Here is a 16858-nt window from a genome sequence, read left to right as displayed (position 1 = left end):
TATTGGCCACACTTTGGCCCACTAAATGCTTTCCTGCTAATTAACATTTAAATAATTTGTCTCTCTGCAGTCGCCATCACCTGACGTTGCTCTCATCAATCCTGTGCCGCAGACATGCAGACTTTGTTCCGCAAATGAAATAACTCCCATCTTGAATTTGGCACTATAATGAAAGCGCTTCATTATGGTTCACTAACACCAACAGGCACTTCACAAAATTCCACGAAGCAATAGGTGCCACTACGTGAAATCTTAATGAGGCCTGGCGTATCATCTCGTGCAACAATCCTAAAGCCTTGTGTTTTGTTAATATTTTTCTGTAAAGAAATTTATTTTTGTTGCTACAAATATTTGAAAGGCTGCTACATTCGAAGATGAAAAATACGGAATTTCTATTTACTTCATTGGACAATGTGTGGAAATGCAGTGGTCGAAACTTGGGGCAGAGAAAAAAGCTCTTCTTCTACCCCTTTTTTTACTGACCCAGAGGTTTTGGCGCCAGCATTTATCTTTGTGCCTGCAAAGCATGCCTGTGTAGCGCTGCATATATTCGACGGCAGAAGTTAGTTGTGGCGGCATCTACCAACATTTTTTCAGAACTTCCACTTACTTTGCACTGGATTCTAAGCCGCAGGCGGTTTGTTGGATTACAAAAACCGGAAAAAAAGTGTGGCTTAGATTCGAGTAAATACGGTAACTATTTTTGTGTGTCTGTATGAAGCTTTTAGTGGCTTCAGCACATCTGAAGGTGGTAATTGTTTGCAAAAACAAGTAATGTGAATATTTTTTATAGATCTAAGTAATTGTTGACATAGTAAATTGTTGCACAAAGCCTTTACAGTTTTATTTCACAATGAGCACGGGTGGCAGTCTGGGGTTTGGATTTAATGTAATAATATATTTTACTTGCAAAAGCTTTCTATGGTGTAATTATAATAGCATGTTTATGGCTGCCGGCTGTTGTTGCATGGGCACTGTTCCTGCCACCACTGAATGCAAGATTTAAATGCTCGATCTGTTCCTTGAAAATTTACACTTGTTTAAGTCCTTTGAAAGATGTGTTTCTCAGAGGCAGGAGAAAGAGCTAAGTTATTTTAGTAGCCCCATAGACTGGGCTTGGTTTATGTATATTTTAAAGGCCATTTTTACTATGGGATGTATTGCTCATTAGGTGTCTTGAGAACTTCGAAAAATTGTGGGTGTCACCAGTGCTGTGAGTATGAACTTGGGTAATTATGATGTCCAAAGGGGAGTATAGGTAACTATAATTTGGTGTGGCACCTCCCGTAAAAGCTGAAAGTAGGTGTCAAGCCTGCAAAAAAAAAAAAAAAAAAAAAAAAAAAAATCTACAAATTTAGAACTCAGTGCATCTGAGTGAAAATTTCGGTATTTTGGCCTTGAAAGCGGGTTTGGTTGTTTCGTGTCCAAATTGCAAAATTCTTGCATGAGGTCAGTTTAAGGTGTAGAAGAGATCAGCCAAGTGAGGTATAGCTGCAGGTTTGAGCATTAGGTATGCTTTGAATGGATAGAAATAGTAAAGACCTGGTGATAGTTACTGAACTCTTGGGACAATCACATTTTTAACTGCTCTCATGAGAATTACACCCAAAACAGATCTCAAGCTTTCTTTCTGCAATAAGCACACAATTACTACTGGTAGTATACCACCGAAACTTGGAGGTGAACTTAAAACACTGAAAATAGAGCAGATGCTCCATGAGACGTGATGAAAGTCTATACAGACAGCTGAAGTCCAGCAGCAACACATTCACCATACTGTCAGAAGCAGTGCAGTGTTGGTCTTTTTACCATGACTATAGCCGTGAACCACAAATTTTGTAAGTGCCGTGTGTGCACTGTGATGGCACTCTCTGTAGTTATGCTGCTTCAGTCAGCTTTGATATTTTGTCTAAATTGCTTTCCTACTTAAGTTTGTAAATATGTCTGTTTTTGTGTTTTTCTGTTATATATTGAAGCAAACAAAAGACTCTGAAGCCATTTGTCAGATATCTTAAAATTTTTAGTTAACCCTCCAGCAGGCGCGTTGACTTTCATGACGCCACTAGTCGCGATGTATCTCGTGGATACATGCGACGATTTTTGTGGTTTTTTGTTTGTTTACAAGTTCTTCTTCTTTTGTTTTTGTTTTAAATTGCAGTTACCTTTATTGTTACAGATTTTACAAATACAGAAGTGAACATCAGGCTCATTACACTTTCAAATTAACAGAAATATTTAACGTTTTGTGATGGAGAAGTACATGAAATTCTTTTAAATTTATTTTGTTATAGATACAAATAAATTATTGAACTAATCAAAGCATGTCTCTTTTTTACTGATTGCCCTCTACAGAAAGACATTGTTCACAAATTATTTTTGTGTGCTTTTGCAAACAAAGATGTGTACCGCATTTTTCACATGTATAATTGCTGAGACAAGTCTTTTTTGTCTCCCTATAGCATGACTGGCACCTTTTTCTTTCCTTGTTTTCTGATTCCAAGGATTGTTCAGCGTTTTCTTGCTCTTTTCCTTTAGGTTTGTACTTTACTAGCATTGACTTTATATCATCAGGTAGAGTCATAATAAGAGCTCTTCTTTTGAGATGATCGTGCAGTAGAGTCAGAGCCAAAGGTTTGAGGTACTCAAGCCGATTTGAGTATTTATTCTTGTTGCCCAAGAAAATTACTCTTGAGTTGATGCCTGCAATGTTAAACAGGTGGAAAAAAATCACCATAGGCCATCTTCTTGTTGACCTAGCTATATTGTAGGTTGCACAGAGTTTGTCAACTACATCAACTCCAGATTTGGTGTCATTATAGTGTAGAATGATTGCTGGTTTTTTCTCTAAACCTTCCAAAACCTCACTTGACGATACATGCATACTCGAAAGGACGACTACAGTTTTCCCTTTTTTCGGGACATATGACACAAGGGTTTCATTCTTGCTGTAGCCAAATACGCTATCCTATTGCTGTCTACTTTTTGGTGCTACGAAATTCGATGGCAGTTCCTTCTTGTTTTTTCTAATTGTGCCTACAAACAACAGTCTCCTTTTATGCAGTTCTCTAACTAACTCCAAACTAGTGAACCAGTTATCTGCTGTAATGTTTCTACCCGTCCCATATATTGGCTCGGCAAGTCTCAGAACTACTACTTTGGCGGAGTTGTTATCCTGAAAGGGTCCTTCTGGTTGTAATCCACGATATATTTCCATGTTATAAGTATAATAAAGCTTGGTATCACATAGGCAGAAAATTTTGATGGCATATTTAGATGGTCTGGATTGTATGAACTGGTGAAATCCACACCAGCCTCGAAATGCTGGTAGCTGCTCATCAACTGTGATGTTCTGACCGAGGGAGTAAATGTGTCTTGCAGTTATTCAAACATATGGTGAACATTTCCCTCATGGCTGCTAATTTGTCTGTCTTGCGCCGTTCTTGTCTTATTAGGAATAGGAAACGTTTTTCAGACATGGTCATTCTAAAAATATTCAGACCAAGGTCATCTGCTGTCCAGAAGTTGTGAACATTCTGTCGCCCACCACAGAACACACCAGCAACGTATAACAAGCCAAGAAAGGCTTTTATTTCGATTGCGTCTGTGTCCTTGCAGTCACTCTCGCGAGCAAAGTTTCCTTTTAGATCAGCTATACACCTGTTAGTGTTGACCACAATTAGATCTAGGATATCATTACTGATGAATAGGCTCCAGCAGTCAATTTCAGTTACCATTTTCTTTGCGTCTCCAACTACCCCAGGCAGTTTGGTTAGTATATTAGGGGGCCGTGTCTGTGTTGCTTTCCAAGGCACTTTCCTCCATTTAGTTCCATCCTTACCTAAAATAAAAAATAAGTACATTACACCATTATTAGATATTGTTATTATTACATCTGAAAGCATATTTGTTGTCTTTTCTACTCGCCAATATAGTAATGTTCATCAGTTTCCTGCACTTCATTATTTTCCTCTTCATCAAATTCATGACCTGTGTCTGAGTCTACAGATCGTGTTTCGAGTATATCTTCGGTTTCTGAATCAGTTTCTGCAAGATCATCTTCATCTTCAATGTATACCTTCCCCCTGCGGGTCCGGGGATTAGAATAGGCCCGAGGTATTCCTGCCTGTCGTAAGAGGCGACTAAAAGGAGTCCCTCCCCCTCAAGGGGGTAGTTAACGCCTGCATCCGGAGACGGACGGTTCCACGACCTATATTTGCGGTCATTTTGGTTTTTCACTTCCTCTCGTTTCTTCCTTCCTTTGGTTGGTTCCTTACTTTGTTCTTCTCCATCTCACGGTCTTCCTTACTCTTTCCCTTGCCTTCTTTCCCTTGCCTTCTTTCCCTTGCCTTCTTTCCCTTGCCTTCTTTCCCTTGCCTTCTTTCCCTTGCCTTCTTTCCCTTGCCTTCTTTCCCTTGCCTTCTTTCCCTTGCCTTCTTTCCCTTGCCTTCTTTCCCTTGCCTTCTTTCCCTTGCCTTCTTTCCCTTGCCTTCTTTCCCTTGCCTTCTTTCCCTTGCCTTCTTTCCCTTGCCTTATTTCCCTTGCCTTATTTCCCTTGCCTTATTTCCCTTGCCTTATTTCCCTTGCCTTATTTCCCTTGCCTTATTTCCCTTGCCTTATTTCCCTTGCCTTATTTCCCTTGCCTTATTTCCCTTGCCTTATTTCCCTTGCCTTATTTCCCTTGCCTTATTTCCCTTGCCTTATTTCCCTTGCCTTATTTCCCTTGCCTTATTTCCCTTGCCTTATTTCCCTTGCCTTATTTCCCTTGCCTTATTTCCCTTGCCTTATTTCCCTTGCCTTATTTCCCTTGCCTTATTTCCCTTGCCTTATTTCCCTTGCCTTATTTCCCTTGCCTTATTTCCCTTGCCTTATTTCCCTTGCCTTATTTCCCTTGCCTTATTTCCCTTGCCTTATTTCCCTTGCCTTATTTCCCTTGCCTTATTTCCCTTGCCTTATTTCCCTTGCCTTATTTCCCTTGCCTTCTTTCCCTTGCCTTCTCTGGTCTCCGCCTCGGCGTTTGAGACGGTCTGTCCTCTCTCTCTCTCTCTCTCTCTCTCTCTCTCTCTCTCTCTCTCTCTCTCTCTCTCTCTCTCTCTCCTTTTTCCGCTTCTTCCTTCCTCCCTGTGTGCGCCTGAAGGCCAACCCATGCGTTCGCACGCGTAGCCGGTGACGGGGTAACGCGTAATTCCCCGCCCTGGGTAGACAAGTAAGGCACGCACGTACCCCCTGGTAAAGGCCAGGCCCAGGGAGGGGCAATTGCCTGAGCTGATACCTTCTGACCATGCCGATTGGTCCCTCCGTCTGTTTCTCAGGAGGTGTGACCTGAGGTGTAAACATTCACCTAAGGCGGGAATGCCCTCTGAGAGGGTCCCCACAAGGAAGGAGCGCGCCATCGGAGACGCTGGCAATCATGGAGGATTCCTCCGCAATGGATTTCTCTTCTTCTTCTCTCTCGACTTCGGCCCATAAACGGAAACTTGCCCAGCCACCAGTGACAAAAGTACTACCGTCTGCCCCACAGTTCCTCGTAGTTTCTCAATCTGAGGACGGCAAGGATTTTTCCTCTGTCAACCCTTTCTTTATCCAGAAGGGTGTAGATGCCATAGCCGGATCTGTCAAGTCGTGTACCAGGTTGCGTAATGGTACCTTGTTACTAGAAACTGAGAGCGCCTTTCAGGCACAAAAACTGCTTCGGGCCACACTCCTACGTTCCCTGTCCGGGTGGAGGCTCACCACACTTTGAATTCGTCTCGTGGTGTGGTATATACTCGATCACTCGACGGATTGACTGATGAGGAGATTCAGTCTTTCCTCGCTGAGCAGGGCGTGACGGCTGTCCATAGGGTCATGAAAAAGATCAACAATGACCTTGTACCGACCCAGACACTTTTCTTGACCTTTGATAGTGTTCAGCTGCCATGGCGTATCAAAGCGGGCTACGAGGTTATTTATGTTTGCCCCTATGTCCCGACACCTACGCGCTGCTACCAGTGTCAGCGTTTTAATCACACTCGCCAGTCTTGTTCCAATGCGGCTAAATGTGTCACTTGTGGCAGGGATGCCCATGAGGGTGACTGTCCACCTCCGTCTCCTCATTGTGTGAACTGTCAGGGTGACCATGCAGCGTCCTCTCGCGACTGTCCCATCTACAAGGAAGAACGCTGTATCCAAGAAATTCGGGTCAAAGAGAAAGTGTCCACCTCGGCTGCTCGCAAGCTATTTGCTAGTAGGAAGCCCACACTGCTCCCAGTGGGAAAATACAGTAATGTCCTCGCCTCTCCTCGGACTACCAGAGAGGTGGCGACGCAGACATGCGATCTGAGCTTCAGCACCACGGTCGTCCATTCGGCCAGTGCTAAGATCGCGCGGTCGACGTCTCCTCTTCCTCCCGTCACCCCTCAGACACAAGCACCTTCATCAGCTTCTGCCAAGACGAAGACCCAGAAGTCAGATGCACGGGCCTTCAAGAAGGAACCGTCCCGTGCAGACTTCCTACGTACCTCGAACTCCCAGCTGTCGACCAGTACTTCCACTAAACGACCTTCCAAGAAGGCTCATAGGAAGCGCAGTTCGCCTTCTCCGCCACGGCGCATTTCTTCTCCTGCGCCACCCAGCGGTTGCCGCCCCAGGCTGTCATCCGTTTCGCCTGGCCACACCGCTGGTAGCCGAACATCTGGCCGTCCACCGGCGGAGGAAGCTGCTCCTCCCGGCCATCTTAACGAGATGGCCGATGAACCTATAGAACCAGTGGACGATGACTGTCCGCCTACTGAAGCAGTGGCAGTGCTCGCTCGAAGCCAGGCCCTGAGCGGCCTTCGAGGTGACCCCTTCTTTCATCTTCCTTTTCTTCTCACGATGGCACTTATTCACTGGAATATTCGCCACATTCGCTCCAACCGACTTAAAGTTGCTGCTCCGCTTGCACCGTCCGCTCTCCGTAGCCCTGCAGGAAACGAAGCTATGCCCATGCGATCACATTGCCTTGGCACACTACACCTCTGTGCGTTTTGACCTACCCCCTGTGGTAGGTATTCCGGCTCATGGAGGGGTTATGTTGCTGGTCCGGGATGATATTTACTACAATCCCATCACATTGCACACCGGCCTGCAGGCAGTCGCCGTCCGAATTACTCTCCCCACTTTTACATTTTCCATTTGTACCGTTTACACTCCATCATCGTCTGCCGTTACCAGGGCAGACATGATGCAAATTATTGCTCAGCTACCTGCACCATTTTTGTTAACTGGAGACTTCAATGCCCACCATCCCCTTTGGGGCTCTCCAGCATCCTGCCCGAGGGGCTCCCTGTTAGCAGACCTTTTCAACCAACTCAATCTTGTCTGCCTCAATACTGGCGCCCCTACTTTTCTTTCGGACACATCTCTCACCTATTCCCATTTAGACCTCTCTATATGTACTACCCAACTTGCACACCGGTTTGAGTGGTATGCCCTTTCTGATACATATTCGAGCGACCACTTCCCGTTTGTCATCCATCTCCTGCATCATACCCCCTCTCCGTGCTCAACTAGTTGGAACATCTCCAAAGCAGACTGGGGGCTCTTCTCTTCCAGGGCGACCTTTCAGGATCAAACCTTCACAAGCTGCGATAGTCAGGTCGCACACCTCACGGAAGTCATTCTCACTCCTGCTGAATATTCCATCCCTCACCATACTTCTTCTCCACGTCGCGTACCAGTCCCCTGGTGGACCGCAGCATGTAGACGCTTTACGTGCTCGTCGACGTGCTTTACGCACCTTTAAACGCCACCCTACAGTGGCGAATTGTATCACTTATAAACGATTACGTGCGCAGTGCCGTCGTATTATTAAAGAAAGCAAGAAAGCCAGATGGGCTGCTTTCACAAGCACCTTCAACAGTTTTACTCCTTCTTCTGTTGTCTGGGTTAGCCTGTGCCGGCTATCTTTCACTAAGGTCCACTCACCAATTTCTGGCTTGACGGTCGCGAATGACGTCCTTGTGCCTGAGGATGTCTCCAATGCCTTCGGCCGCTTTTTCGCAGAGGTTTCGAGCTCCGCTCATTACCACCCTGCCTTCCTCCCCCAAAAACAGGCTCCTCGAATCGTGAAAGTTATAATGCCCCTTTCTCCATGCGGGAACTCAAAAATGCACTTGCCCGGTCACGGTCCTCCACTCCAGGGCCTGCTTCTATTCATATTCAGATGCTGAAGAACCTTTCTCCTGCGGGTAAAGGTTTCCTTCTTCGTACTTATAATCACATCTGGATTGAGGGACATGTTCCCGCATGCTGGCGCGAGTCTATTGTTGTACCGATTCCTAAGCCGGGGAAGGACAAACACTTGCCTTTGAGTTATCGACCAATCTCGCTTACCAGCTGTGTCTGTAAGGTGATGGAGCGAATGGTTAACTCTCGTTTGGTTTGGCTGCTCGAATCTCGACACCTACTTACCAATGTACAATGTGGATTTCGTAGGCGCCGCTCTGCTGTTGACCATCTGGTTACCTTGTCGACCTTCATTATGAATAACTTCTTGCGGAAGCGCCCGACCACGGCTGTGTTTTTTGATTTGGAGAAGGCTTATGACACCTGTTGGAGGGCGGGCATTCTCCGCACCATGCATACATGGGGCCTTCGCGGTCGCCTCCCTCTTTATATTCGTTCCTTTTTAATGGATCGACAGTTCAGGGTACGTGTGGGTTCTGTCCTGTCAGACACCTTTCGCCAGGAGAATGGGGTGCCACAGGGCTCAGTTTTGAGCGTCGCTCTCTTCGCCATAGCGATCAATCCAGTAATGGATTGCCTCCCAGCTGATGTATCAGGCTCCCTTTTCGTGGACGATTTTACCATCTATTGCAGCGCGCAGTGTACATGTTTCCTGGAGCGCTGTCTTCAGCGTTCTCTTGACCATCTTTACTCCTGGAGTGTCGCCAATGGCTTCTGTTTTTCTGCCGAGAAGACGGTCTGTATTAACTTCTGGTGCTACAAAGAGTTTCTCCCACCGTTCTTACGACTCGGTCCCGTTGCTCTCCCATTGGTGGAGACAACAAAATTTTTAGGTCTTACATTTGACAGGGAAGTTAACTGGTCTCCACATGTGTCTTATTTGACTGCCCGTTGTACCCGTTCTCTAAATGTCCTCCGTGTTCTCAGTGGTATGTCGTGGGGAGCGGATCGAACCCTCCTACTTCTCCTATATCGGTCGATCGTCCGCTCAAAGCTGGATTATGGGAGCTTCGTATACTCCTCTGCACGCTGCCTCAACTCCATACAACATCGGGGTTTACGTCTTGCGATCGGAGTGTTTTATACTAGTCCCGTCGAGAGTCTTCATGCTGAAGCCGGTGAATTGCCACTGACCTACCGGCGCAATATACTGCTTTGTCGGTATGCCTGTCGGCTACTGTCAATGCCCGACCACCCGTCTTATCGTTCCTTTTTTGACAACTCCCTCGATCGTCAATACGGGTTGTATGTCTCTGCCCTGCTACCCCCTGGAGTTCGCTTTCGTCGCCTCCTTCAACACCTTGATTTTTCACTCCCTGCAACCTTTAGAGTGGGCGAGAGCCACACGCCACCTTGGCTCCAGGCTCAGGTTCGCGTTCACCTTGACCTCAGCTCGCTCCCAAAGGAGGTTACCCCCGGTTCGGTATACCACTCCCGTTTTGTCGAACTTCGTTCGAAGTTCATTAATATGACCTTCATTTATACAGATGGCTCTAAAGCCAATGACAGGGTCGGGTGTTCTTTTATTGTCGGGGCACAAAGTTTCAAATACCGGCTCCATGGCCATTGTTCGGTCTTCACAGCTGAGCTCTTTGCCCTCTACCAGGCTGTTCTTTATATCTGCCGCCACCGACATTCTGCTTATGTCATCTGCTCTGATTCCCTGAGCGCCATCCAGAGCCTCAGTGATCTGTATCCGGTTCACCCTTTCGTGCACCGGATCCAAAGCTCTCTTCAGCGGCTGGTGGACGACGGTTCTCCGGTTAGCTTTATGTGGGTTCCTGGCCATGTCGGTATCCCTGGGAACGAAGCTGCAGATGCCGCGGCCAAGGCTGCAGTCCTCCAGCCTCGGACAGCTTCTTGTTGTGTCCCTTCATCAGATTGTAGCAGGGTCATTTGTCGGCACATTTTATTGCTGTGGCATGCCGATTGGGCTGCACTTATGGACAACAAGCTTCGGGCCTTGAAACCTCTTCCCGCGGCTTGGACGTTCTCCTCACACCCTTCTCGGCGGGAGGAGGTAGTTTTGGCCTGGTTACGGATTGGACACTGCCGGTTCAGCCATCGCCATCTGCTGACGGCTGCGCCGGTGCCGTTCTGCCCGTGTGGGCAATTGCTGACGGTCTGCCATATTTTAACGTCCTGTCCAGATTTTACTACACTGCGTCTTGATCTTGGCCTGCCATGTACTCTCGATGCCATTTTAGCGGATGACCCAGGAGCAGCTGCTCGCTTTCTTCGTTTTATCAACTTGACAAACCTGTCTAAGGACATTTGATTATGCTGTTTTTTTAATCCTATGCCTGTCAATCTTTTATCGTGTTTTCCCTTTTAGTTGCTGTTTTAAACTTGTGCCTCGCGGTGCATTCCTAACATAGTCTGGGCACTAATGACTATTGAAGTCGTGCGCCCTGAAACCACAAAAAAAAAAAAATGGCTACCTCGTCGTCGAGAAGAAGGCGATGTACTTCTTCCAAATCCTTAGGATTTTCTAGATCATATCGTTTACTCATTTTGAAAGAGAGTGCACGTAGCTAAAACGAAACTTTGCTTCATTTAGAAGACAACAACGCAACTGCCGACTTGCGTACGCTGCAAACAATGCAACAGCTGCAGTCATTAGCGGCGACAAAGCGTGTTACCCGAGTAGGTGTGCTGTATCTGAGAGATACAGGCAGTACACGTTCCCACACCTGACTCATTTATGACCTTGTCAGTATCGGGATAATACTGAAATTCCTGTGAAGCAATAAGAAAGGTATGACACAAGATGTCGTGGGCCAGCAAACTGTTACCACTGTTCATTGCGGTAATATTAGAGAAAAAGTAGGTCGTGTATCTCACAGATACATGCGCGACTGTCGGAGGGTTAATTGAGTTCACAGCCACTAACTAAAATAAAGAGCATCAAATACTTGACTAGCATGTGGCAGATCTGCAATTAATTGATGATGCATGTTGGTGCAGTTACTTACGGATACAAAATCTTTTGCATGTAAATGAGAGTATGCTTTGCATTTCAGTTTGCTGTTGAAAGAAATTAACACTGCATTTACATTGAAATTGCAGTAGCTTATTTCCAACAATATGTAGTTACCCCTTGACCAACAGTTCCGTCAGTAGGATGATACTTAATCCCCCCCCCTCTTTCTGATTGGTAGTAACTTTTTGCTTTTATTGTTTTGAAAATAGGCAAGAAGAGGCTGGCAGCACAGTTCAGCAATCCTCTGGAGATGCCATGAGTGGGTATACTGGTTTAATTGTACCTGAGAAGGAAAAAGCAGCCATCCACAGAAAGAGATGGGTTTTGATACTCCCATCGTAGTTAGTTTCTGTTGTGTATGTATGAACTGCATGCATTTTTATCTTTGAGAATACCAAAGTATTTATGTAAAGTGAATGGCAACATCACAACATCTCTTTTTATGAGATAGAAAAATTAATATTTAGTTTTAAAGACCAAACAAATGTCCATAGTTTTTTGTGTATTGCTGCAGTTGGCACCTAGCCACTGTCTTTTATGAGAAGTGGACACATTTGTTTTAATATCATATGAACGTATTCAATAAGTTTTAATATTGTAGCACAATGATGGACAAGTACTCCGCACATTAGACCACCATGTTAGATCATCGGAAAGTTTTAATGACAACTTTAGAGTGTTGGTTCATGTCACTACTGTGTTTGTGATGTGTATGGAATGTGTCTGACTCCCATTCTCACTTAAAGTTGAATTGTTAATGCACAACACATTCAACCATGTCTCTTATTGTCAGCATCATTTTATTTAGCTCAGAAATGGAAGCGGTATTTAATATAAAAGTAATTCAGTGTCCGTAAGAGCTGTAGATCCTGTATGTAAGCAAAATACTTGTGTATTCCGATATACTTGTATTCTGAAAGTGCAGAACTTTCAACATTGGTCTCGGATTCATTGTAAACAATAATTGTTGCCATTATTTTGGGTGGGTAGTAAACTCTCAACTAATTACCAGGCTTAAACTTACATAACTGTTAATTTCATAAATGTTATGTTAATAGCCATTATTATTGTGTTATATGGTTTTAGGACAGAAAATTGCTTCTGTTTACAAGCATTATATTAAAATTATTCTGTATGTTGTTTCAGCTATTTTGAAAGAATGTATAATTATATTATGATTTTAGTTCAAGATTTTACAACAGTATTTCTTTGTTAAGGTCTTTTCAGAGATAGAAATAAATTTTTTAAAGTCATTCCATTATTTCTGTAATACAAATTTTATTTTAATAATTGTTTTATTTATTCAGCTTTTTGTGAGTGTAAAATTTTTGAAATGTTTATATATGAATATTTTTATAGACAATTTGTCTTTATTGATCTTGAAGTTTATTTTTCCATTGAATTAAAACTGTACCAGTTGTAAAGTATTTCAGTGAAGTAGAGAGTGTGTGTGTGTGTGTGTGTGTGTGTGTGTGTGTGTGTGTGTGTGTGTGTGTCATACTGACTTATCCACTTCTCCATTCCCTCTTTATTAGGGTAAAAGGTACACAATTTGTTCAGTGTATGCTACTTAATTGTAAATTCAGTAGGAATACTTAACATTGAAACAGCTAGATTGAAAATAGCTAAACCTTATCATTACTTACGTTCATATTAGTTTTTTCATTAGAAAAATGCTAACCTTTGCTCCAGATTTAGTTAGGAATGTACTCATGATCATTTCATGAGGACACGAGTTTACTACTTGTTGAATTGCATAGCAGTTGTTAGTTAACTGTTTCTGTACTGTGTCTGTTTTTCTCTGTTAATTTGTTTGTTAGTCAGGTTGAAGTGAAAGAAATCCATTTGGGGAATTGTGTGTCATTTTTAAATACTTCGTTTTTGTGTGAAACTGTAAGTAGAACTATCCTCATCATGGTTTTCCTTACAACAAAATGTTTTTAGTGAATTATCTGTCTGCTACAGAAGACATTCAGTATTGCTGGAACTGCAATCATTATTCTAAACAGGAAGGTGCTGTTGTCATGTTACTTAATTCAATCAGTTTGTTGTTTTGCATTTAAACCAAGGCCTGTGTTGATATTTTCTTTACATTCTGCTTCAAAATTGCAGTTTTCAGCAAAGCATAAATCAAAATTACTCCACTTGATCATTTGTCATAATTACACATGTAGTGAGTGGATGAAAATTGCTGGAATTTAGCAATATGTTATCCTGTAGTACTGATTGTGGCTTTTAACCAACTTGCAAATGCAAAGTTCCTTATTCTTGCATACATGAATGTTTAATGTGTAAACTGGGACAAGGAAAAAAGTAATTATGTGACTATAATTATTATACTGCTTGCAACATGCATTAAGTCGTGCCTTTTGGAATTTGGTGTTTATTTTGATATTCATGTGAACTGTCTTATAATATGAACATTTCTCTTTGGTTGTTTGGCATTCTATGCTGTTGCCCATCAACCTTCAGATCACAAAGGCAAGTCTCTACTATAGATTCAACTGGAATGCACAAAATTTCAAATGGAAGTGTAGCATTCATATTATAATTTCCGTATAGATTTGCTGGTATTGACACCTGATGCCTTTTCCCCTCTTCACTGCCATTCTCCAAAAGATTCAAGTAACTCCAATACTATCATACATATTCATAGTGTAAGGGAGACCTGTTATGTGCTTGCCAATTTCTAGCACTTGACAGTCTAATTATAAGAGTGCACTTGTCTAGGTGCAAGTTCTTGCCTCCTCTTTCCATATCATAACTCATTCGCCTATGCCATTGTTCAGGCTCATAACTGGAACTCAAAATTTATTGTCTGTGGACAGTGTTGGTACAGCATGGTGTAAAACTAATTAGATTACACTAGATTCAAGCTTCTTGTCACCATTAATTCAGAATGACACTCATGGTCTATTTTGTTAAAACAGTTGTATGTTTGTCTCACAAGAAACTAACATATGACAGTTTTTCCTTGAACCTTTCTTGTGTTGTTTATGCCTTATTATTCCCTTGCTAAGCACTTGCTTTAAGAGACATGGATGAAAAGGATCTGGCGTACCTTTCCTGAAGTACATTTGCTTATGATGTCCATCAAATCTTCCATTTTTAACATAAGAGTGGCTAGCATACAGTTAATAATTAAGGTGTTACAGTTCATGAATCATGACTACCTGTAATATCTACGTAATGATTTATTTTATATTCACATTTGTGAAATTTCATTATTTCGAGTAGATAACAGAATGCAACAGAGGAAATTTCTTGCTTGCCATCTGAAGAATAAAATGCTTATTTTCAATGAAGAAATGTCTTCTGCTGACAGTGAAGGAAGTATTTACAAAATGTTCTGTCTCCTACTGTGGCTAATTGTACTAGATTATTTTCGTAAAACATGTTTGTTAATAACTAGATGAGTGACCAGTATGGTTTTCCAGTTGGTCTGTTTCTCTGCAGAATTTGTCTGTTGTTAAGTTTCCACATCTTTGTGAATATCATGATAAACTGATTCATGCTTTCCATACTAAGGCTTTATTCACTGCTCATTAAATTCTTCCCATAAAATGCATTTTGCTATTTCAATTATTCTTCTTGGCCCTTTCCAGCAACTGCAGTCTTTCATAAATATAGTGTAGAAGTAATATATGTACATTTTGAAGTTATTTCTGCCAAATTTGATGTCTGGTATTCTTTTTACTTCGATTTGCTATTGGTTATGAGTTTGGTAGTTTCCGTTACAAGCTCAGCTATGTAAAATTTGTTGCAGACTTCATTTTTAATTTCCTCTGAAACTTCGGTTTCCATTACTCGTACACCATTTTGATAACAACACAACACATGGGGTGAATTATTACTGAAATAAAACCAGTATCCAGGCAATAACGGCAGTTATTAAATTGCTAAAATTTGTTACTGTTTTTGAAGCATTAGATTCATCTTCAAACAGCTGATCATATTCGGTGTTTACTTAGTGATGAATGCAAGATGTTTGCAGGTTCCAAAAAATTCTGGTTATAATTTCTTGGTGTCGTCCAAGCTTCTGTGCTGTCAAATTGTTGAAGTGTATCTATTTCTCTAGATGGAATGTCTCCAAAAGTGGAAAAGTGTTCATTTCAACTTATTTCACACAACATGAACAACATAATATCCAACCTGTATCCATTAAACAGAAAGATAATTGACAGTAGCACCACCCTAATAAACTTTAAACACAGTTATAAGTTGCTGAAATATTCTACTTTCATTACGAACCCATCTGTATTTTCATACTGCAACAATCTTTCTCAATTTTTACAAAACAAAAATTCAAATATGTTTCCAGGGACAAAAAATCACTGAGATGCTCCCACATTTCATTAGATATTCTAGCAAAAATGTCATATCAGTGCTGTCATCTTTGGGTAAGAATGGCAACTGTATCAACTGAAAACCACAAATAATTTAATATTATGGTTTTAGAAAGGCCATATGACATAATATTGAAGACTCTGCTCAGTAATAATTCGTTTGTTCACCATTGTTTCTCACCTGATAAGATTTGCGCTCTCTGCACAATTTACGTGTATTGAACAGTCTTCTACAAAGTAGATATTGGTCTAATACCTTAAACATTTTATATAAGTTCGTATCTTGCCTGTACATAAAGAATCATAATCTATTAGTCCTAGCATTTGAATTAATGTCAACTCTCTTGAAATTGACAGCTTGTGTAGAAAGCTAAGTATCTTTTACCTAGGTGTACTCACTCAATCATGACAACCTTGGTTATTTATTCTTCATTTTGTACTATAAAGTAATGAGTTTACAGACTGAAGAGGGCAGGCACCACTTACTGTTTTCTAACACAGTGGCTATGCTGCACTACTAATTTATTTGTAGTGACATCCTTGCTGAAAAGCAGATTAGTGGATAAATGTTCTCATGCTTTTCATTTGCAGATAGGATAGAATTTGTACATTGTTTCTGATGGGGGAGGGGGAATCCTATTCCAAATTTAAGTATTTGCTAACAACACCAGTTGAATGTAGTTTGTACCAAACAATTTTCTTTTAACAACTGTTTAAGGGTAGTTGGTGCTTGATTGTTGAACCATTTTTGAAATGTTTTTGCATGTGCTCATTGATAAAAGAATATATGATAAGTAGTGTGCAGTGTACACGAGTTAGATTATACCTTTTATCCTATGAAGAGGTAAATGGTCGACATTTTTACTGTTTAATATCAGTTTCATGACAGGAAATACACATTGTACTGATATTTGAGAAGTTACATCTGATCAAAATTGTGAACCAGCTGGCTTTGTGTTCATATAAATTTAATTTTTTCATGCTGTAACATGAAGTTGAAGGTGACAAATAAGTGTAAGTGAATGAAACAAATATGAATGGACCAAATGCTGACTTATTTCCACATGTAACACTTACTTGCTTTTTTGTGTGTTCACGAAATCAGATCTGTTCGAGGCTAAACAAGAAGTTACTGTATTTATGTTGTGCTGCAACCTTATGTAATGGAATGCATGTTATGATCAGTAGATTAGGAAGATTAATGTGCAAGGAGTTGTGTAGTTTAACTGCACATATTTCCAGCAAATGATGGAATTATCATTATCTGTAAGAGATACTGACCATCACACTGGAAGACTTGAAGTAGCGATTTCGTCTGACACGA

At 41.9% G+C, this 16858-nt stretch overlaps 1 protein-coding gene across 1 annotated transcript in view; it reads left to right on the top strand.

Annotated features, from left to right (window-relative positions):
- LOC126458329 (meiosis regulator and mRNA stability factor 1) overlaps positions 1-12409 on the top strand; it is a 212592-nt gene extending 200183 nt beyond the window's left edge. The window contains exon 28 of the mRNA XM_050095288.1: positions 11398-12409. Coding sequence (XP_049951245.1) covers positions 11398-11447 — 50 coding nt within the window. The 3' untranslated portion in view covers positions 11448-12409. The remainder of the gene's footprint in view (positions 1-11397) is intronic.
- The last annotated feature ends 4449 nt before the right edge of the window (positions 12410-16858 follow it).

This window comes from Schistocerca serialis, chromosome 2, assembly GCF_023864345.2.
Source record: "Schistocerca serialis cubense isolate TAMUIC-IGC-003099 chromosome 2, iqSchSeri2.2, whole genome shotgun sequence".
Classification (NCBI taxonomy): domain Eukaryota; kingdom Metazoa; phylum Arthropoda; class Insecta; order Orthoptera; family Acrididae; genus Schistocerca; species Schistocerca serialis.
The sequence above is the reverse complement of the archived record's forward strand: the minus strand, read 5'-3'. Positions and strand labels throughout refer to the sequence as shown.